This window comes from Sorex fumeus, unplaced genomic scaffold (assembly GCF_029834395.1).
Source record: "Sorex fumeus unplaced genomic scaffold, SorFum_2.1 ptg000047l, whole genome shotgun sequence".
NCBI classification, from domain to species: Eukaryota; Metazoa; Chordata; class Mammalia; order Eulipotyphla; family Soricidae; genus Sorex; species Sorex fumeus.
Window position 1 is genome coordinate 4835758 of NW_026606104.1, and position 13502 is coordinate 4849259.

Sequence of the window (13502 nt, forward strand, 5' to 3'; positions counted from 1 at the left end):
GCTGCCCTCCCCCAACCTCTACGGCGCAGGGAGTGGCCCGAGACAATACAGGAAAACCCGCGATCCGGGAGGAGGGGGAGGGCGATGTCAGGCGCGGGGCGGGGCCTGGGCCGCACCACGCCCCCGGCCCTGCGCGAAGGGGCGCGGCGCGGGCGGGTGATGCTGCTGGCCGGGCGGGGCCCTGGGAGCCGGGAGCTGTCCGCGCTGGCTCGAAGAGCCTGGTGAGCTGGGGAGGGCCCGCAGGGGCGGATGGATGGACCGGGGCGCGCCGAGTGGGGATGCGGGGTGGGGATGTGGGTGGCGGGGTGCTAGAGGCCGGAGCGGAGAGGAGGGATCACAAGAAGGGGGCGGCTGCAGGCTGGAACCCGGAGCTATGGCGGGGTTTCTGCGGGGTCTTTGGGGCGGAGCTGGGAGGTGGCCGGACCCCCGGTCCTTCCCGCACGCCCGCCCTTTCCGGCGTTAACACGCTGGACGCGCCCCTGTACTCCCCCCGCCCACTCCCCCTCTTCTTTCAGGGCATCTGGGCGGGGTCCTCGACCCTCTCCTCCGCTAGGGGCAGGCTGTAGGGGACGCCTGCGGCAGACGGCGACGGGGGTCGGTCCTGGGCCCCATCCTTTCTCAAGCCTCCGCACCTTCACGGAGACCCAGGGCGCAGCCGCATTCTCCCACCGTCCCCGCCCCATTCCCAGGGGGTCACGTTCGACTCCACCGGCAGACACTGCAGTGGGAACTCGCGGCCAATCGATGGCCATTTGCAGAGCACTGAAATATCTTTCCAAGCCGCCGGCGCCTCTCTAGGGCCCGCGCTGGCCGCCAATCACCGCGGTGTCCTTCCCGCGTCCACCTCCCTCACCAGCTCGCTTCCACCTTCCTTTTCTTCTAGATCTACCTCTGCGGCTGCCAGGTAGGCGGATGTGACAGGCCCAAGCCCCTGCTTCTCCAGAGGCCACCCGGTCGCTACGGGCACCATGCTGTCCCCTCAGAGGGCCTTACTCTGCAACCTCAACCACATCCACCTCCAGCACGTCTCTCTGGGCCTGCACTTGTCCCGCCGGCCCGAGCTCCGGGAGGGGCCTTTGAGCACCTCCCCTCCCCCAGGGGACACAGGGGGCAAGGAGAGTCGGGGCCCCTGCAGCGGGGCGCTGGTGGACGCCAACTCCAACAGCCCGGCGGTGCCCTGCCGATGCTGCCAGGAGCACGGGCCGGGGCTGGAGAACCGGCAGGACCTGGCGCCAGAGGACGAAGGGCCGGCTTCCCCCTCCGACCCCGGCTGCTCATCCTCTCTCAGCTCCTGCTCAGATCTCAGCCCCGACGAGTCGCCGGTCTCGGTCTACTCGCGGGACCTCCCCCGCGACCAGCATGCCCAGCCTCGGCCCCGCATCTGCGCTCAGGAGCCGGGCTCCCCGCCGGCCTCTGCGGGGCCCAACGCCTGCTCCCCCGACAGCTTCTGCTGCTCCCCCGATTCCTGCTCCGGAGCTTCCTCCCCGCCCGGTCCTGGCCTGGACTCCAACTGCAACGCGCTCACCACCGGCCAGGACGTCGCTTCCCCGGGGCTGGAAGAAGAGGACGAGGGTGAGGAGCCGGACCTCCCCACCACCGAACTCCCAGAGCTCGAGGACGGGAAAACCGGCGCCGGGAAAACTGAACCCAGCTGGAAGATCAACCCTATTTGGAAAATCGACACAGAGAAAATCGAAGCGGACGGGAGCATCGCAGAGAAGAACAATAACCCGGATTGGAAAGCCCACGGGGAGACGACCCCCGCCTGGACAGCAGAAGCTGGGAAAGGCGAGCCCGCGGCGAAGGCAGACAGGGCAAGAACGGATTCGGGCTCGAGAACAGAAGCCTGGAACCTCGAAGGGGGATGGAGAAGTGACGTCAGCGAGGAGCCGGTGCCCCAGCGGACGATCACGTCCTTCCACGAGCTGGCCCAGAAGCGCAAGCGGGGCCCGGGGCTGCCCCTCGTGCCGCAGGCCAAGAAAGACCGCAGTGACTGGCTCATCGTCTTCTCGCCCGACACCGAGCTGCCCCCCACCGGCACGCTGGGCGCCGCGCCCGCGCCGCCGCGGGAAGTCACCACCTTCAAGGAACTCCGCACGCGAAGTCGGGCACCGCCCCCGCCCCTCCCGCCCCGGGACCCACCCGCGGGCTGGGCCTTGGTCCCGCCCCGGCCGCCGCCGCCCCCCGTGCCGCCCCGGAGGAAGAAGAACCGCCCGGGGTTGCAGCCCATAGCCGAGGGGCAGCCCGAGGAGGGCAGGGCCACGAGTCCCGCGGCCGGCCGGGAGGCCGCAGGCGCCCAGGAGCCGGAGGAGCCACGCGCGCAGGCACGCCTGGAGGGTAAGAGGCGGCGGGAGAAAGCGGGCGGAGGGCGGGGCTCCGGCCTCGGCCCGCCCCCGAGGCGCCCGATCCGCTCCCGCGTCTCCCCGCCTTTCGGGGTCACCCGTCCTCCTCGTCCCCTGCCACCAGGGAGCACTCCGGGAAAGGGGCACAGGGTGGGCACTCGGGTCGCGGGACTAACTCTTTGCTCCCTCTTTCTCCCGCCCCTCCTTGCCTGGCTGCCCCGCACCTGTACCTGCCCCTCCGCACCTGCCCCGCCACGCCCGCCTGCAGCCGGTCCCCTCCTGCTCCCGCCGCCCCTGGTTTTCCGGCTCTCGGCCGACGGGCGCCCCCTGTTGGAGGGTGGGGGCCTGGGCGCAGCCAGGTCTCTGCTCCTGGCCCCTCTGGCCGGCTGGCCCCGCGCCGGGCTGCGGCTGCTGGAGGCGCCGACTCCCCCAGAGGAGCAATTGCTGCCTGTCCGCCTGTCCCCGGTGGGGGCCTATTCGCCTCCGGCTCGGGGGGCCCTGCCCTGCCTGGCCAGTCCTGAGCTGGCACTGCTGCTGTCCCCGCTCTTTCCCAGAAGTAGCACCTTCCCCGCCGCGGCTCCCCCACCCCGCCAGGTATCCGTCCCCCCGCTGCCACCTCCACCTCGTCCGCCGAAAGCCCCTCGCTGGACCAGGAGCCCACCGCCTCCGCCTAGGCTACGTAAGACGGAACCGGGCTGGCCCGTGGGTCCCGCCCCAGGCGTGGCCGCCCCGCCCCGCCCCCTGATCAATCCAGGCCCTCCCATTGGGCCTGCGGAAACGTGCGCCCGCCCCGCCCCGCCCCCGATCGATCCCGGCCTTCCCATTGGGCCTGCGGAAACGTGTGCCCGCCCCGCCCCGCCCCGCCCCGCGCTGCCCCGCGCCCGGGCTCCGCTCTGCCCCTTTACCTTGGTGGCTCCCAGCTCGCGCTCTGATTGTGTCTGCGGAGTCTGCGTACCGTACTTAGGGCACTGGGGCAGGTTGCAGCTTTCCAGTCTGCGTGGCCGGGGCGGAGCTGACGCGGGCTTAGTGGGCTTCCAGACTCCGTTTGCCGGGGTCCCTGCAAGAGCATGGTTAGGGGCTCTGGCGCACACTCTGGGATTTCCTGGCAGACTCTAGGCTTGTTGGGACAGAGTGAAGGGTAAAGCTGCCCGAGGCCCCTGGACGGAAAAGGCTCTGGTCACTCTGAGGCACCGCCGCCACCCCTGGCCAGCCCACGGCGAGGCGGCCCGGCTTCCCCTTTCCGGCGTCCTGCAGCCTCGGGGTCCGGGGCTGTTCCCCGTCTCTCCGCCCTTCCCGTCTGTCTGTCTCTCCATTGGCCCCGGCTCCCCACGTGCTCCCGGCCCGCCGCCCTCCTTCCCGCGGCCTGTCGCCTCCCGCCCTTCAGGACTGCGGGGCTGGAGGCGAGAGCCGGGAGCCAGGAGGTGGGGGCCGGCCCCGAGGACCCCGGGGCTTGCAGGGGAAAAGAGGCTGCGAGTGTCGGGGTGCGTGTAGGGCCCCCGCGTGCCCCGTGCCCGCCCTGCCGAGACGACCTGTTTGTAATCCCGCAGGCCTCGGGGTGACCCTTGGTAAGTGTCACCGCGTTCTTCTTCCCTCACCCCTAGTCCGCAGTTCCTGGTCGTTTGCCGGCGTCCCCGGGGCCCAGCGGCTGTGGATGGCAGAAGCCCGGAATGGGCCTGGCCAACTGCAGGAGCAGAAGAAAGGTAGGACGCCCGACTCGGACCCGGGGCCGGTGTCAGTGCCCCCCCCCCCCCCCCCCACATCCGCACAGGCCTAGATTAGATCGAGGCGGCGTTTTGCGCGGGAGACCAGGCGCTTCTCCCTCCGCAGGGCTCCTGATCGCCGTGAGCGCCGCGGTGGATAAAATCATCTCGCACTTTGGGGCCGCCAGGAACTTGGTTCAGAAGGTGAGGATACCTCTGGGGAGGTATCGGGGCCCGCAGTTAGAATGTCGCTGGGGGCGCAGGCTAGGAGGGGCTGGAGCGTCGCTAGACCTTTGCCCCCGTCTGCAGGCGCAGTTGGGGGATAGCCGGCTGAGCCCCGACGTGGGCCACCTGGTGCTCACCACCCTGTGCCCGGCCCTGCACGCCCTGGTTGCCGACGGTCTCAAGCCTTTCCGCAAAGACCTCATCACCGGGCAGCGCAGAAGCAGCCCCTGGAGCGTGGTGGAAGCTTCGGTGAAGCCAGGTGAAGGGGAGCGTCTGGCGGGAGCCGGGAGAGGGGCCCGAGCCAAGCCGGGTGCTGACAGCATCCTGTCTCCAGGCAGCGGCCCCCGCGCCCTGGGAACCCTGTACAGCCAGGTCAGCCGCCTGGGGCCCCTGAGCAGCAGCCGCAGCCGCTTTCACGCTTTCATCTTGGGCCTACTCAAGTGAGTTGTGGCCGCCACCCCGCTTCAGTGCTTGGGGACCTCAGGGGAACCCTGGTGGGACAGTAGTGGTGGCCCTGGTTCCCAGAGAAGCTTCCCCTTCCCCCATGAGCTCCGATTCCCCTCTCTCTTCCCCAGCACGAAGCAGTTGGAGCTGTGGTTCTCCAGGCTCCAGGAGGATGCAGGTCAGAAGCTGAGGGGGTGGGGCCTTCGGGATGGGGGGAGCCTGTCTTCTGCTTGGTCCCTGGTGCTGGGATCATCTTACCTCAGATCTCCTTGTTGTCCCTGAGGCTCACATTCCCCTCCCCGGAGCTTGTCCTTTGCCGGTTTTCCACTTGCTTCTGTTTTCTTTGGCCCCTCATTGAGGTTCTACCAAACCCTCAGTCTAGAACTCCCATTTCCCCTTTTGCTCCCATGTCCCCCAGCCCTCCCTCTCCTCCTGTTCATCATCAACTCCCCTCTAGGCTAGACCGCCCTTGACCCCAGGCCCCTCACTCTGTGCCTTGTCCTACGGAGATGGTGGTTGACTGGGCAGATGTGGGCTCTGGGGGTCGAGGGCTGATGTCATCACTGTCCCTGCAGGCCTGTTGTCCCTCCTCTACCTGCCCACTGGCTTCTTCTCGCTGGCCCGGGCCGGCTGCCCGGCACTGTCCACAGAATTACTGCTCCTGCTGCAGCCGTTGTCCGTGCTCACCTTTCACCTGGACCTGCTCTTTGAGCACCACCATCACCTGCCGTTGGGCCCACCACAGGCCCCCGCCCTGCCCGGTTCGCCACCTGCGCTGCAGCAGACTGTGCAAGCCATGCTGCACTGGGGGGGGCGGCTGGCTCAGAGCCTCCGGGGTGGCGCAGGCGAGACGCCACCTGCCCCTTCAGCACCCTCAGGTGCATCTGCTCCCAGCAGCTGGTGGGATCAGCTGACCCAGGCCTCCCGGGTCTATGCCTCTGGGGGTGCTGAGGGCTTCCGTCTTCCCCGATGGGGGTGCAGGCAGCCTGGGCCGGCAGCCGAGGATACCCTGGAGAGGTCCCCGCCCACAGAGGAGGCGGCCCTGGGCAGAGGCCTCTGGCTTGGGAGACTCTTTGGAGTGCCTGGGGCACTGTCAGAAGCTGAGAGTGGAGCCCTAAAGTCCAGGTAATGGGGTGCCTCGTTTCCTCCACCCTCTCTGGTCCCTTCGGAGCTCCCACATACCCGATATAACCCTTAGGCAGGGGGTTGGCCACCCTTTATTTTTAGTCCCGAACAAAGGCTTAGAAGCCCCATCTGAGTGGGCCTGTGCATCTCTACAGGAGTCACTGTTTGCCTTATCTGCCACAGCCAAAGCTGGGTGGTCTCCCGCCTTTCTGATATGCTGGTGGCGTGGAGCCACTCCCTGCCTTTCTGGAAGGAGGGATTTGCCAGAGTCCCTTGCTGGGACCTGCCCACTGGCAGCTGTCCCTGGGATCTCCTTGTGACTTGGGTCTTGCAGACCTGTGTCCAGCTCCTTTGTGTCCCCTGAGAGCACTTGCACCCCCAGTGTTTGCTCTGTCTACTGCATTGACTGAACCTTGAGCCCAGTGAACCAGCCTTTCCCCACCTCAGACTCTTCCCCACCCCCAAAGTCCTGGGTTCCTGTTCAGGCCAGATTGTCACCCCTGTCTCCATGTCTTTCCTCCAGGAGACCCTCCAGCTGGTTGTCTCCAACCGTGAATGTGTTGGCTCTGGTGAAGCGGGGAGCACCTCCCGAGACTCCCAGCTCTCCCGAGGAGCTTGAGGCCCCAGCACCCAGCGGGGTGCAGACACACAGGTGAAGGGCTCATGCACAGTGGGGGGATCATGCACAGGTGAGGGGGTCCAAACATAGTTGAGGGGTCCAGGTGCAGGGCTCCGGAGAATGAGTGCTTGTAAGGGACCTACCCAGCGAGTGGTGAGTCGGTCACGGTGAGTGCTGAGGCCTGCTTAGCTGTTGTGCATCTTTGCTTTTGGGTATGAACCCCCCTTTCTTTCTCTGTGAAAAGAGGCTGTTATGCTGTTGCAAAGACTGAATGTAATTTTATGTAAAGTCCATGGTGTCTGGCAAGTGCCCAGGTAGTGGAAATGCTTTGTTTTGGTTTTTGGGTCACATCCAGTATTGCTCAGGGATCACTCCTGGAGGGGCTCGGATGACCTTGTGAGATATGGAGGATTGGAACCCAGGTCAGCCTTGTGCAAGGCAAGCCTCTTCCCCGCTGTCCTATCTCTAGTTCCTCAGAGTAATAACTTTGGTAGCATTTATGTGCAGTTGGCAGTCTCGTGTCCACTGAGGAACGTGCTTCCCTGCGAGGTACTTCTAACTGGGCATCAGGGGATCCTTTGGCGTTTGGTGTTCTTTGGGTTCTCTCAAACACACCTTGCATGATGTGTTTACAAAAACCAGAATTTCTTATTTTAATTTCTTATTCTGGTTTTTGTAAACACATCATGCAAGGGCAGAGAATACAGAGAATACATTGGAGTTCTAAATGTCGGATGACTGAGTCACCAGGATCATCTGGACAGGGCTTCTTTCTCAGGCTGAGGGCTCAGGGCCATTTGGAGACAGTGCATCTGGCATTAGGAAAGTACAGGATGCAGAGACAGAGAAGCCCACATTTGGTGTGTAGCTGTGGGGATGAGGTTGGTTGTGGCTGAAGAAGTGAATGTGAGCAGCAGTGATGCGTGTGTGTGTGTGTTCTAGTCATTTAAAGGGCCTAGACTTTGCTGTGGGGATGAGGTTGGTTGTGGCTGAAGAAGTGGATATGGGCAACAGTGATGGTGTGTGTGTGTGTGTGTGTGTGTGTGTTCTAAAGTCATTTAAGGGGCCTAGACTTTACCACAAGGCAATAGAAGCCACTGAAGAATTTCAACCTGGGAACCATATGTTAGCTGATGTTTTCACAGAATATCTGATGACTACAGAGGGAAGAGAGCTGGGGTAGGGAGGCCAGGAGAGATTCTGTGAGATGATCTTACACACAGACCTAAATTAGGATGGTGGCGGTGGAGCTTGAGAGTAAGCTGGTGTAGTGTAAGTAAAAATATAAGACATGTTCTGAGGATCAGATGAGTATAAGAACGAGACACCAGTTTTTGCCAGGAGCAACTGGATAGAAGGTAGTGCTGTGAGCAAACGGAAGGTCGCACAAGGGGGAACTGTTTGGAGGGCTGAGTCACTTGCTGAGTACCATACACACCAAATCATGTATGGCAGAATGCCAGATAAAGGACAGCTGGACTCTTGTCTTGCACATGGCAGACCTAGGTTTGATCCCTGGCCCCACACACGGTCCTGTGAGTTCACCAGGAGTGATCCCTGAGCATAGCTGGATTTTAGCACACAACCTCCTCCCCCCAAATCATGTCAAGTAAATAGCCAAGGAATGGGTTTATAGCTCAGGAAGAACCCGGGGCCCCAGTGAGATTCATTCTGTTTATAAAAGTCCCCACATCTCACAAAGCTCAGTCACTGTTCTACTGAGTTGAAGCAAGAGACCCTTCACCTGACCAGCAGAGCACCACACCTCATGTCATCCCAGCATCTCTCTCTGGCTCTCCACAGGGCAGTCCGGGCGCTCTGTGATCACACGGCGGCAGGACCCGACCAGCTGAGCTTCCGGCGTGGAGAAGTACTGCAGATCATTGCCACCGTGGATGAGGACTGGCTCCATTGTGGGCGCGATGGTGTGGAGGGGCTAGTGCCCGTGGGGTATACCTCCCTGGTTCTTTAGGACGAGGAACTCTTCCTGACTTACCTATGGTCCTCCTTCCTGCTGCTTGGGAAGGGAGCCCACGAACACTCACCCATGTAAACTGATCATCCCAGAAGCTACCCGTCTGCCAAAGGACACCTTCCTACCACCTCTATCTCTGCTAGTTATGTAAAAGAACCTTTCCTTCTTCCTTTACATGTCCACCGGCAAGATGGACTCTGCTCTTCCGAATATAGAAAAAGGAATTTCCCTTCATGCAATTGCTTTCCTTTCCCATCTGTTGTAGAAGGGAATGTCTCCTTCTGCAAAATGAAAATCTAGCGTACTTCTACCCTCTTCTCTGTATGTGAGTGGGCTCTGCCAATACAGTATGACTCAGTTCCCAGCACTACAAGGGCCACTAGTCCTCTCCTATGTATGGAATCTTCCCACCACCCCGTCCCTACTGCCTGTATTTATGATGTACTCACAAACTGAGGTGCTGAGGTCTGGACACCCCTGGTGGGTGGGCCTGTGGTGTTGGTCTGCCTCCTTCCTTTTATGTCCCAATAAAGTGTGGGAGTTGAGTATTTGTTATCACTGCTGTAAGTTTTAAGATGGGGAGATGCTTGGGAGGGAGATGGGACATGAGAAGCCCTCCTACGGGAAATGTTCCCTGAGCAGTGGAGACTCCTGAGTCTCGGAAGGTGGTGCTATACTGAGACCTGATTTTCTTTTGTTAAACTGATGTGGAAAGAGCCTGGATAAATGAGAATAGGGAAGACTTAGAAAGCTTTCAAAGGGGCTGGAGAGATAGCACAGTGGATAGGGCGTTTGCCTTGCACGCAGCCGACCTGGGTTCGATTCCCAGCATCCCATATGGTCCCCTGAGCATCGCCAGGAGTAACTCCTGAGTGCAGAGCCAGGAGTAACCCCTGTGCATTGCCAGGTGTGACACAAAAAGCAAACAAACAAACAAACAAACAACCCCCCCCCCCCACACACAAAAAAACCCCCAAGCTTTCAAGATTATACATACAAAAATGGTATTTGAGGCTCAGGGAAGTAGAACTGTGAGTGACTTTTCCTTTTACTGTCACCATTCTGCAGTGATAGGTACAACCACTGCTTTAGAGGATAGGGTTGGAAATCACTAATGATGCCTCAAGGAGAATCACCAAAATAGACAACTTTCCTGACCAGGCATCAGTAGAGTTTGGGTGAAATAACAGAAATCTAGAAGTCTTCATCTTTGGGAATTTGGTTTAGGAGGATCATGGGATGGTGACAGAAGGGAAAAGATGAGACAATGCACATAAAAATTTTCGAGCCAGGCTCTGAAAATGCTCAGGTGCAAACTTGGTTATATTCAACATCCCCTACTTGGTCATTTTCCAAGACTCTCTTCTTTCTAGCAGTATTCATCTATTCTTTACTTTGTTGCCTTTTTGGTGTTTGGCTTTCAATTTTAGAGCAGAACTTTTTTTTTTTCCATTTTTTTTTAGGAGAAATGTTTCTCAGACTGAAATCCGAGGACCTTTGGAAATACCTTGTTACTTGTTTTTTGGGTCACAGGCAGTTGTGCCCAGGGCTTACTCCTGGCAGGCTCAGGGGACCATAAGGGCACTGAAGATCAAACTAGGGTTAGCTGTGTTAAAGGCAAATGCTCTCCCTCTTGTACTATCTCTCTGGCCCCCATAATCCCAGCCCCCCTCCCCCAACATTTAATTTTAAGTTTCTGGGTCACACCCAGCGATGCTCAGGTATGACTCTTGTACTCCTGGATTTGCACTCAGGACAGGAATTCCTTCTGGTAGTGGTCAGGGGACCATATGGGATGGTAAGGATTGCATCCAGGTAAACTCTGTGCATGGCAAGCACCCTCCCCTCTGTACTATCGCTCATCCAGCCCCCTTGTTATAATTAAGTAGGCTGAGTACTTAGGTTTGTGAAGCTTCTTTAGTTTAAGGTTACTACTGCAAAAGAAGTTTCATTTTTATGTTTGACATCATAACACTGGGCTTCAATTTCTGTCTCTATAGAACGAGATAATTATAGAGGGCTATTATGAAGATGAACACGTTAGATGATTTTGGCCAAGATAATCTTCCTGTTGGCAGTTTTCTTATCTGTATGATGGTTGGTTATAATATGGAGACTGAGGAAATGGCTTTATCCAAGAGTTAATAGCAGTGAGTGTTCCTTTGGGGCCCGGGAGGCTGAACATACAGATTTACTAATTTATTGTGATGTTTGCGTCCTGATTTCTTTGGTGTTGGGCATGGAAGCCAGGCCTCCCACCTGCAAGCCAAGTGATCTGCTGCGAGCTATCTCTACCCCAATGTGTAGTTTTAAAATTCTTTCCTTAGAATCAGGCTGGAGGAGGGTCCTGGAAGAATTAGTTAAGAAAGAGGAAAAAAACAGAAGGCTCACCACTCTGCAGTTAGGAAAAGTTTTTTTCCATTTAATACTAGACTTTCAAGGATTGAGATGCAAGCTTTTTATGCAATTACATCCAATGTTAAAATTGGTAATACATAATTTACAAAGATTAACATCAAAACAATCATCTATTTAGATATGCTTTTGTAAAAAGGAAATATATTAGCAGCATTTATATTTTCCGCAATCACACAGCCTACAGACATGCAGACTAACTCTGGATCTATTTGCAGTGATGTAGTGCTTTGCCCCGCATTTCAAACACCAAAACCCACCTGGCAGCTAGGGGGTTCTTTTATTTTGTTATAAAATAACCAAAAAATAAAAAAAGGCATTAATTTCTACACCAGTAAGAAAAAACAAGTTTTTGCACTTACCTAACATTTGATTGTCTAAAAAACATTTCAGTTTTTAGTCTTTCAACAAAAGAAAGATAAAATGACAGAGCGTAGTGTCTTTTGCTTCTGTTCTTGCATTTTACAAAGTTTTTTTCTTTTTTAAAATTTTAGTGTTTAACACTATTTAAAGGAAATATTGAATTTTAATCTCTTTCTTGTTATTTTCCTGCTTTTGACTAAAAGGAGACCCCCAAAGTGCCCCTATACCCACCTCCCTCCCACCCCGTTCCCTGCAACGAAAACCAAAAGAAATCACTCAAACGGGCATGGACATGCGATTTTTCCAGCTCCACACGTGAGTATCTTATACCCAGGTCTCTTAGTAATGTACAGTGCTTCTCTACAGTAAGAAAATACTCCAAACTATTTTCTTAATTCTTTTTTTTCTTTAATAAAATATTTATTCTGCTTCTTCTCTGCTCAAGGGGATCTTTGGTGTCCCCTGTCTTTTTTTTTTTTGTTTTGTTTTTTTCCTCAAGATCGACACAGAAAGGAGAAAAAAAAAAGATTCAATGGAATGGAAGATGGTCAATGTTTCTACCTAAACAAGTCAGAGCGTCGTCATCATAAGGGGAAATGTACAATTAGGACAGCATTGGTCCATTATTAGAAAAAAGTAATGGGGACATGTTTACTATTGTATTGCTTACTAATCACGTAGCAGATATATATATATATGTATATATATATATGTGTGTGTATATGTATATATATGTATATATATACATGTACACACAACTTGGCACATTTAAAAACCATCTTTTCTCTTATAAGAACATCTAAAACATATATGCATACGTGTCTAAGAAGACAACAAAGCAAAGCTTTTTAAATTTTAAGAGAGACAGTCAGCATTGTCTGGTAACTTCTGGTCAGAGAACGGGAAGGAGACACCCTGGATCTCCCTTCTGACGGCTGACACTTCAGCATCAGGAGGGTGGAGGAAAGCGGGGGCTGGGGCTGGGGAAAACACACTGTCTCTGAAGAGATGGACACTGAAAACTGTATATTTAAAAACAAGAGTAGTGTTTTCAATTGATAATATACATCCACAACAAATACTCTGATAGGTGAATACTGCTCAACAGTTTATGTAGTGATTCTTGTCGGGAAGGGGTGTTAAGAGTTTTCTGTAGATTTTAATATGATTTTTAGAAATGACTCTCCATTCGCACAGCACGGCAGACATACAAGAACCACGGCGCAGAAACAGCACACTTGCTGGCAGGGGCCTGGCCTTCTCATTAGTAAAATATAAGTTCGACAGGATCTAAAGGTTAAAACAAAACTCATTTATACCATGACCCCTGGGGGCCTTCCCTATCCTGTGACCTACTTGGAGGAGTCAGGCAGGGAGGAGGGCAGCAGGTCCAAGTGCTGAGTCGTCGACTCACGTTTTATTCTGACCTGGTTGGGCAAGAAAGAAGAAAACTTCTCTAGTCAGGGATGTGGAAAGAGGCCCCAGCTACTGTTTCTGTTTTAGGTCTGGGCTAGCTCTTAGAGCCTAGAAAGAACAGGGATAGAAGTTGGGATCCCGGCCCTATCCCTCAGATTGAGTCATACCCACGTATAGGAAGCAGCTTCTTAGCAGTGCCTGTGGGACCAGAGGATGGATGACACAGAAAAATCCAAGCTGGGAGGAGGAGCAAGTGCTGTATGTAAAGTACCTCAAAGTCCTGGTCATCCCCAATGTGCTTTGCCTTCCTCCTGGCATGACTAAGCCTCAGGAAAAAGCAGTGGAGAGGAAAACAGTTCAACCGAACTGCTTCAGACAGATCCTCTTCCTCTTCCTCTCCAAGACCTTCAAGATTTAGTAAGTACCTAATCGCAACAACGCGCCTGTTCCCCTGCTCGATGGACCTTCCCCACCTAGTCTACACTCAGAACAGGACGCAGGACAGCTGGCTCCATTGGATCCCAGATGCTGGAGGTTCTCATCCTGAGGTTCACTTCCGAAAGCTGTTTTCAGGCATAAATAAAGTACGCCTTCGTAGTTTCCTGCCTGATCCTTCCTCCAGCAAGTAGGTCACATCAATGGCTGTAAAGAGAATCAGGGAGTTTATCAAATATCACCTTATTCTAAATCTGAGACCTAAGGAGGGGCAAGAGTACAGTGATTCCTTTGATCGTCCCTATGATTGATGGAGGCCTTTCTGGAGCCCTCAAGGGAAGAAGCTTTCCAGGGAGATCCTCTCACTTCCCAACTGCATTCCCAACTAAATAAAAACCCATGAAAAAACTAATGTTTCCTTACAACATTTTCATTCGGGGCAA

The 13502-nt window shown here is 55.8% G+C and overlaps 2 protein-coding genes across 5 annotated transcripts in view; one reads left to right on the forward strand and one right to left on the reverse strand.

Annotated features, from left to right (window-relative positions):
- The first annotated feature begins 105 nt into the window (after positions 1–105).
- On the forward strand, positions 106–8976 carry RUSC1 (RUN and SH3 domain containing 1). Of its 3 annotated transcripts, XM_056123622.1 has the most exons (11): positions 106–221; positions 884–2337; positions 2611–3021; positions 3944–4042; positions 4170–4246; positions 4352–4526; positions 4602–4707; positions 4843–4889; positions 5287–5836; positions 6360–6488; positions 8259–8976. In XM_056123622.1, the coding sequence occupies exons 2-11, from the start codon at positions 969–971 to the stop codon at positions 8425–8427; spliced, it is 3132 nt and encodes a 1043-aa protein (XP_055979597.1). In that variant the 5' UTR covers positions 106–221; positions 884–968; the 3' UTR covers positions 8428–8976. The 3 variants fall into 3 exon arrangements, with proteins under 3 accessions (XP_055979597.1, XP_055979598.1, XP_055979599.1); XM_056123623.1 differs by lacking the exon at positions 2611–3021; XM_056123624.1 differs by lacking the exons at positions 106–221; positions 884–2337; positions 2611–3021 and adding an exon at positions 3571–3823.
- Positions 8977–10826: 1850 nt separating this feature from the next.
- The window catches only part of ASH1L (ASH1 like histone lysine methyltransferase), a 181611-nt gene continuing 178935 nt past the window's right edge, over positions 10827–13502 (reverse strand). For both annotated transcript variants that reach the window (XM_056123618.1, XM_056123619.1), the window contains exon 28: positions 10827–13266. In XM_056123618.1, coding sequence (XP_055979593.1) covers positions 13175–13266 — 92 coding nt within the window. In that variant the 3' untranslated portion in view covers positions 10827–13174. The remainder of the gene's footprint in view (positions 13267–13502) is intronic.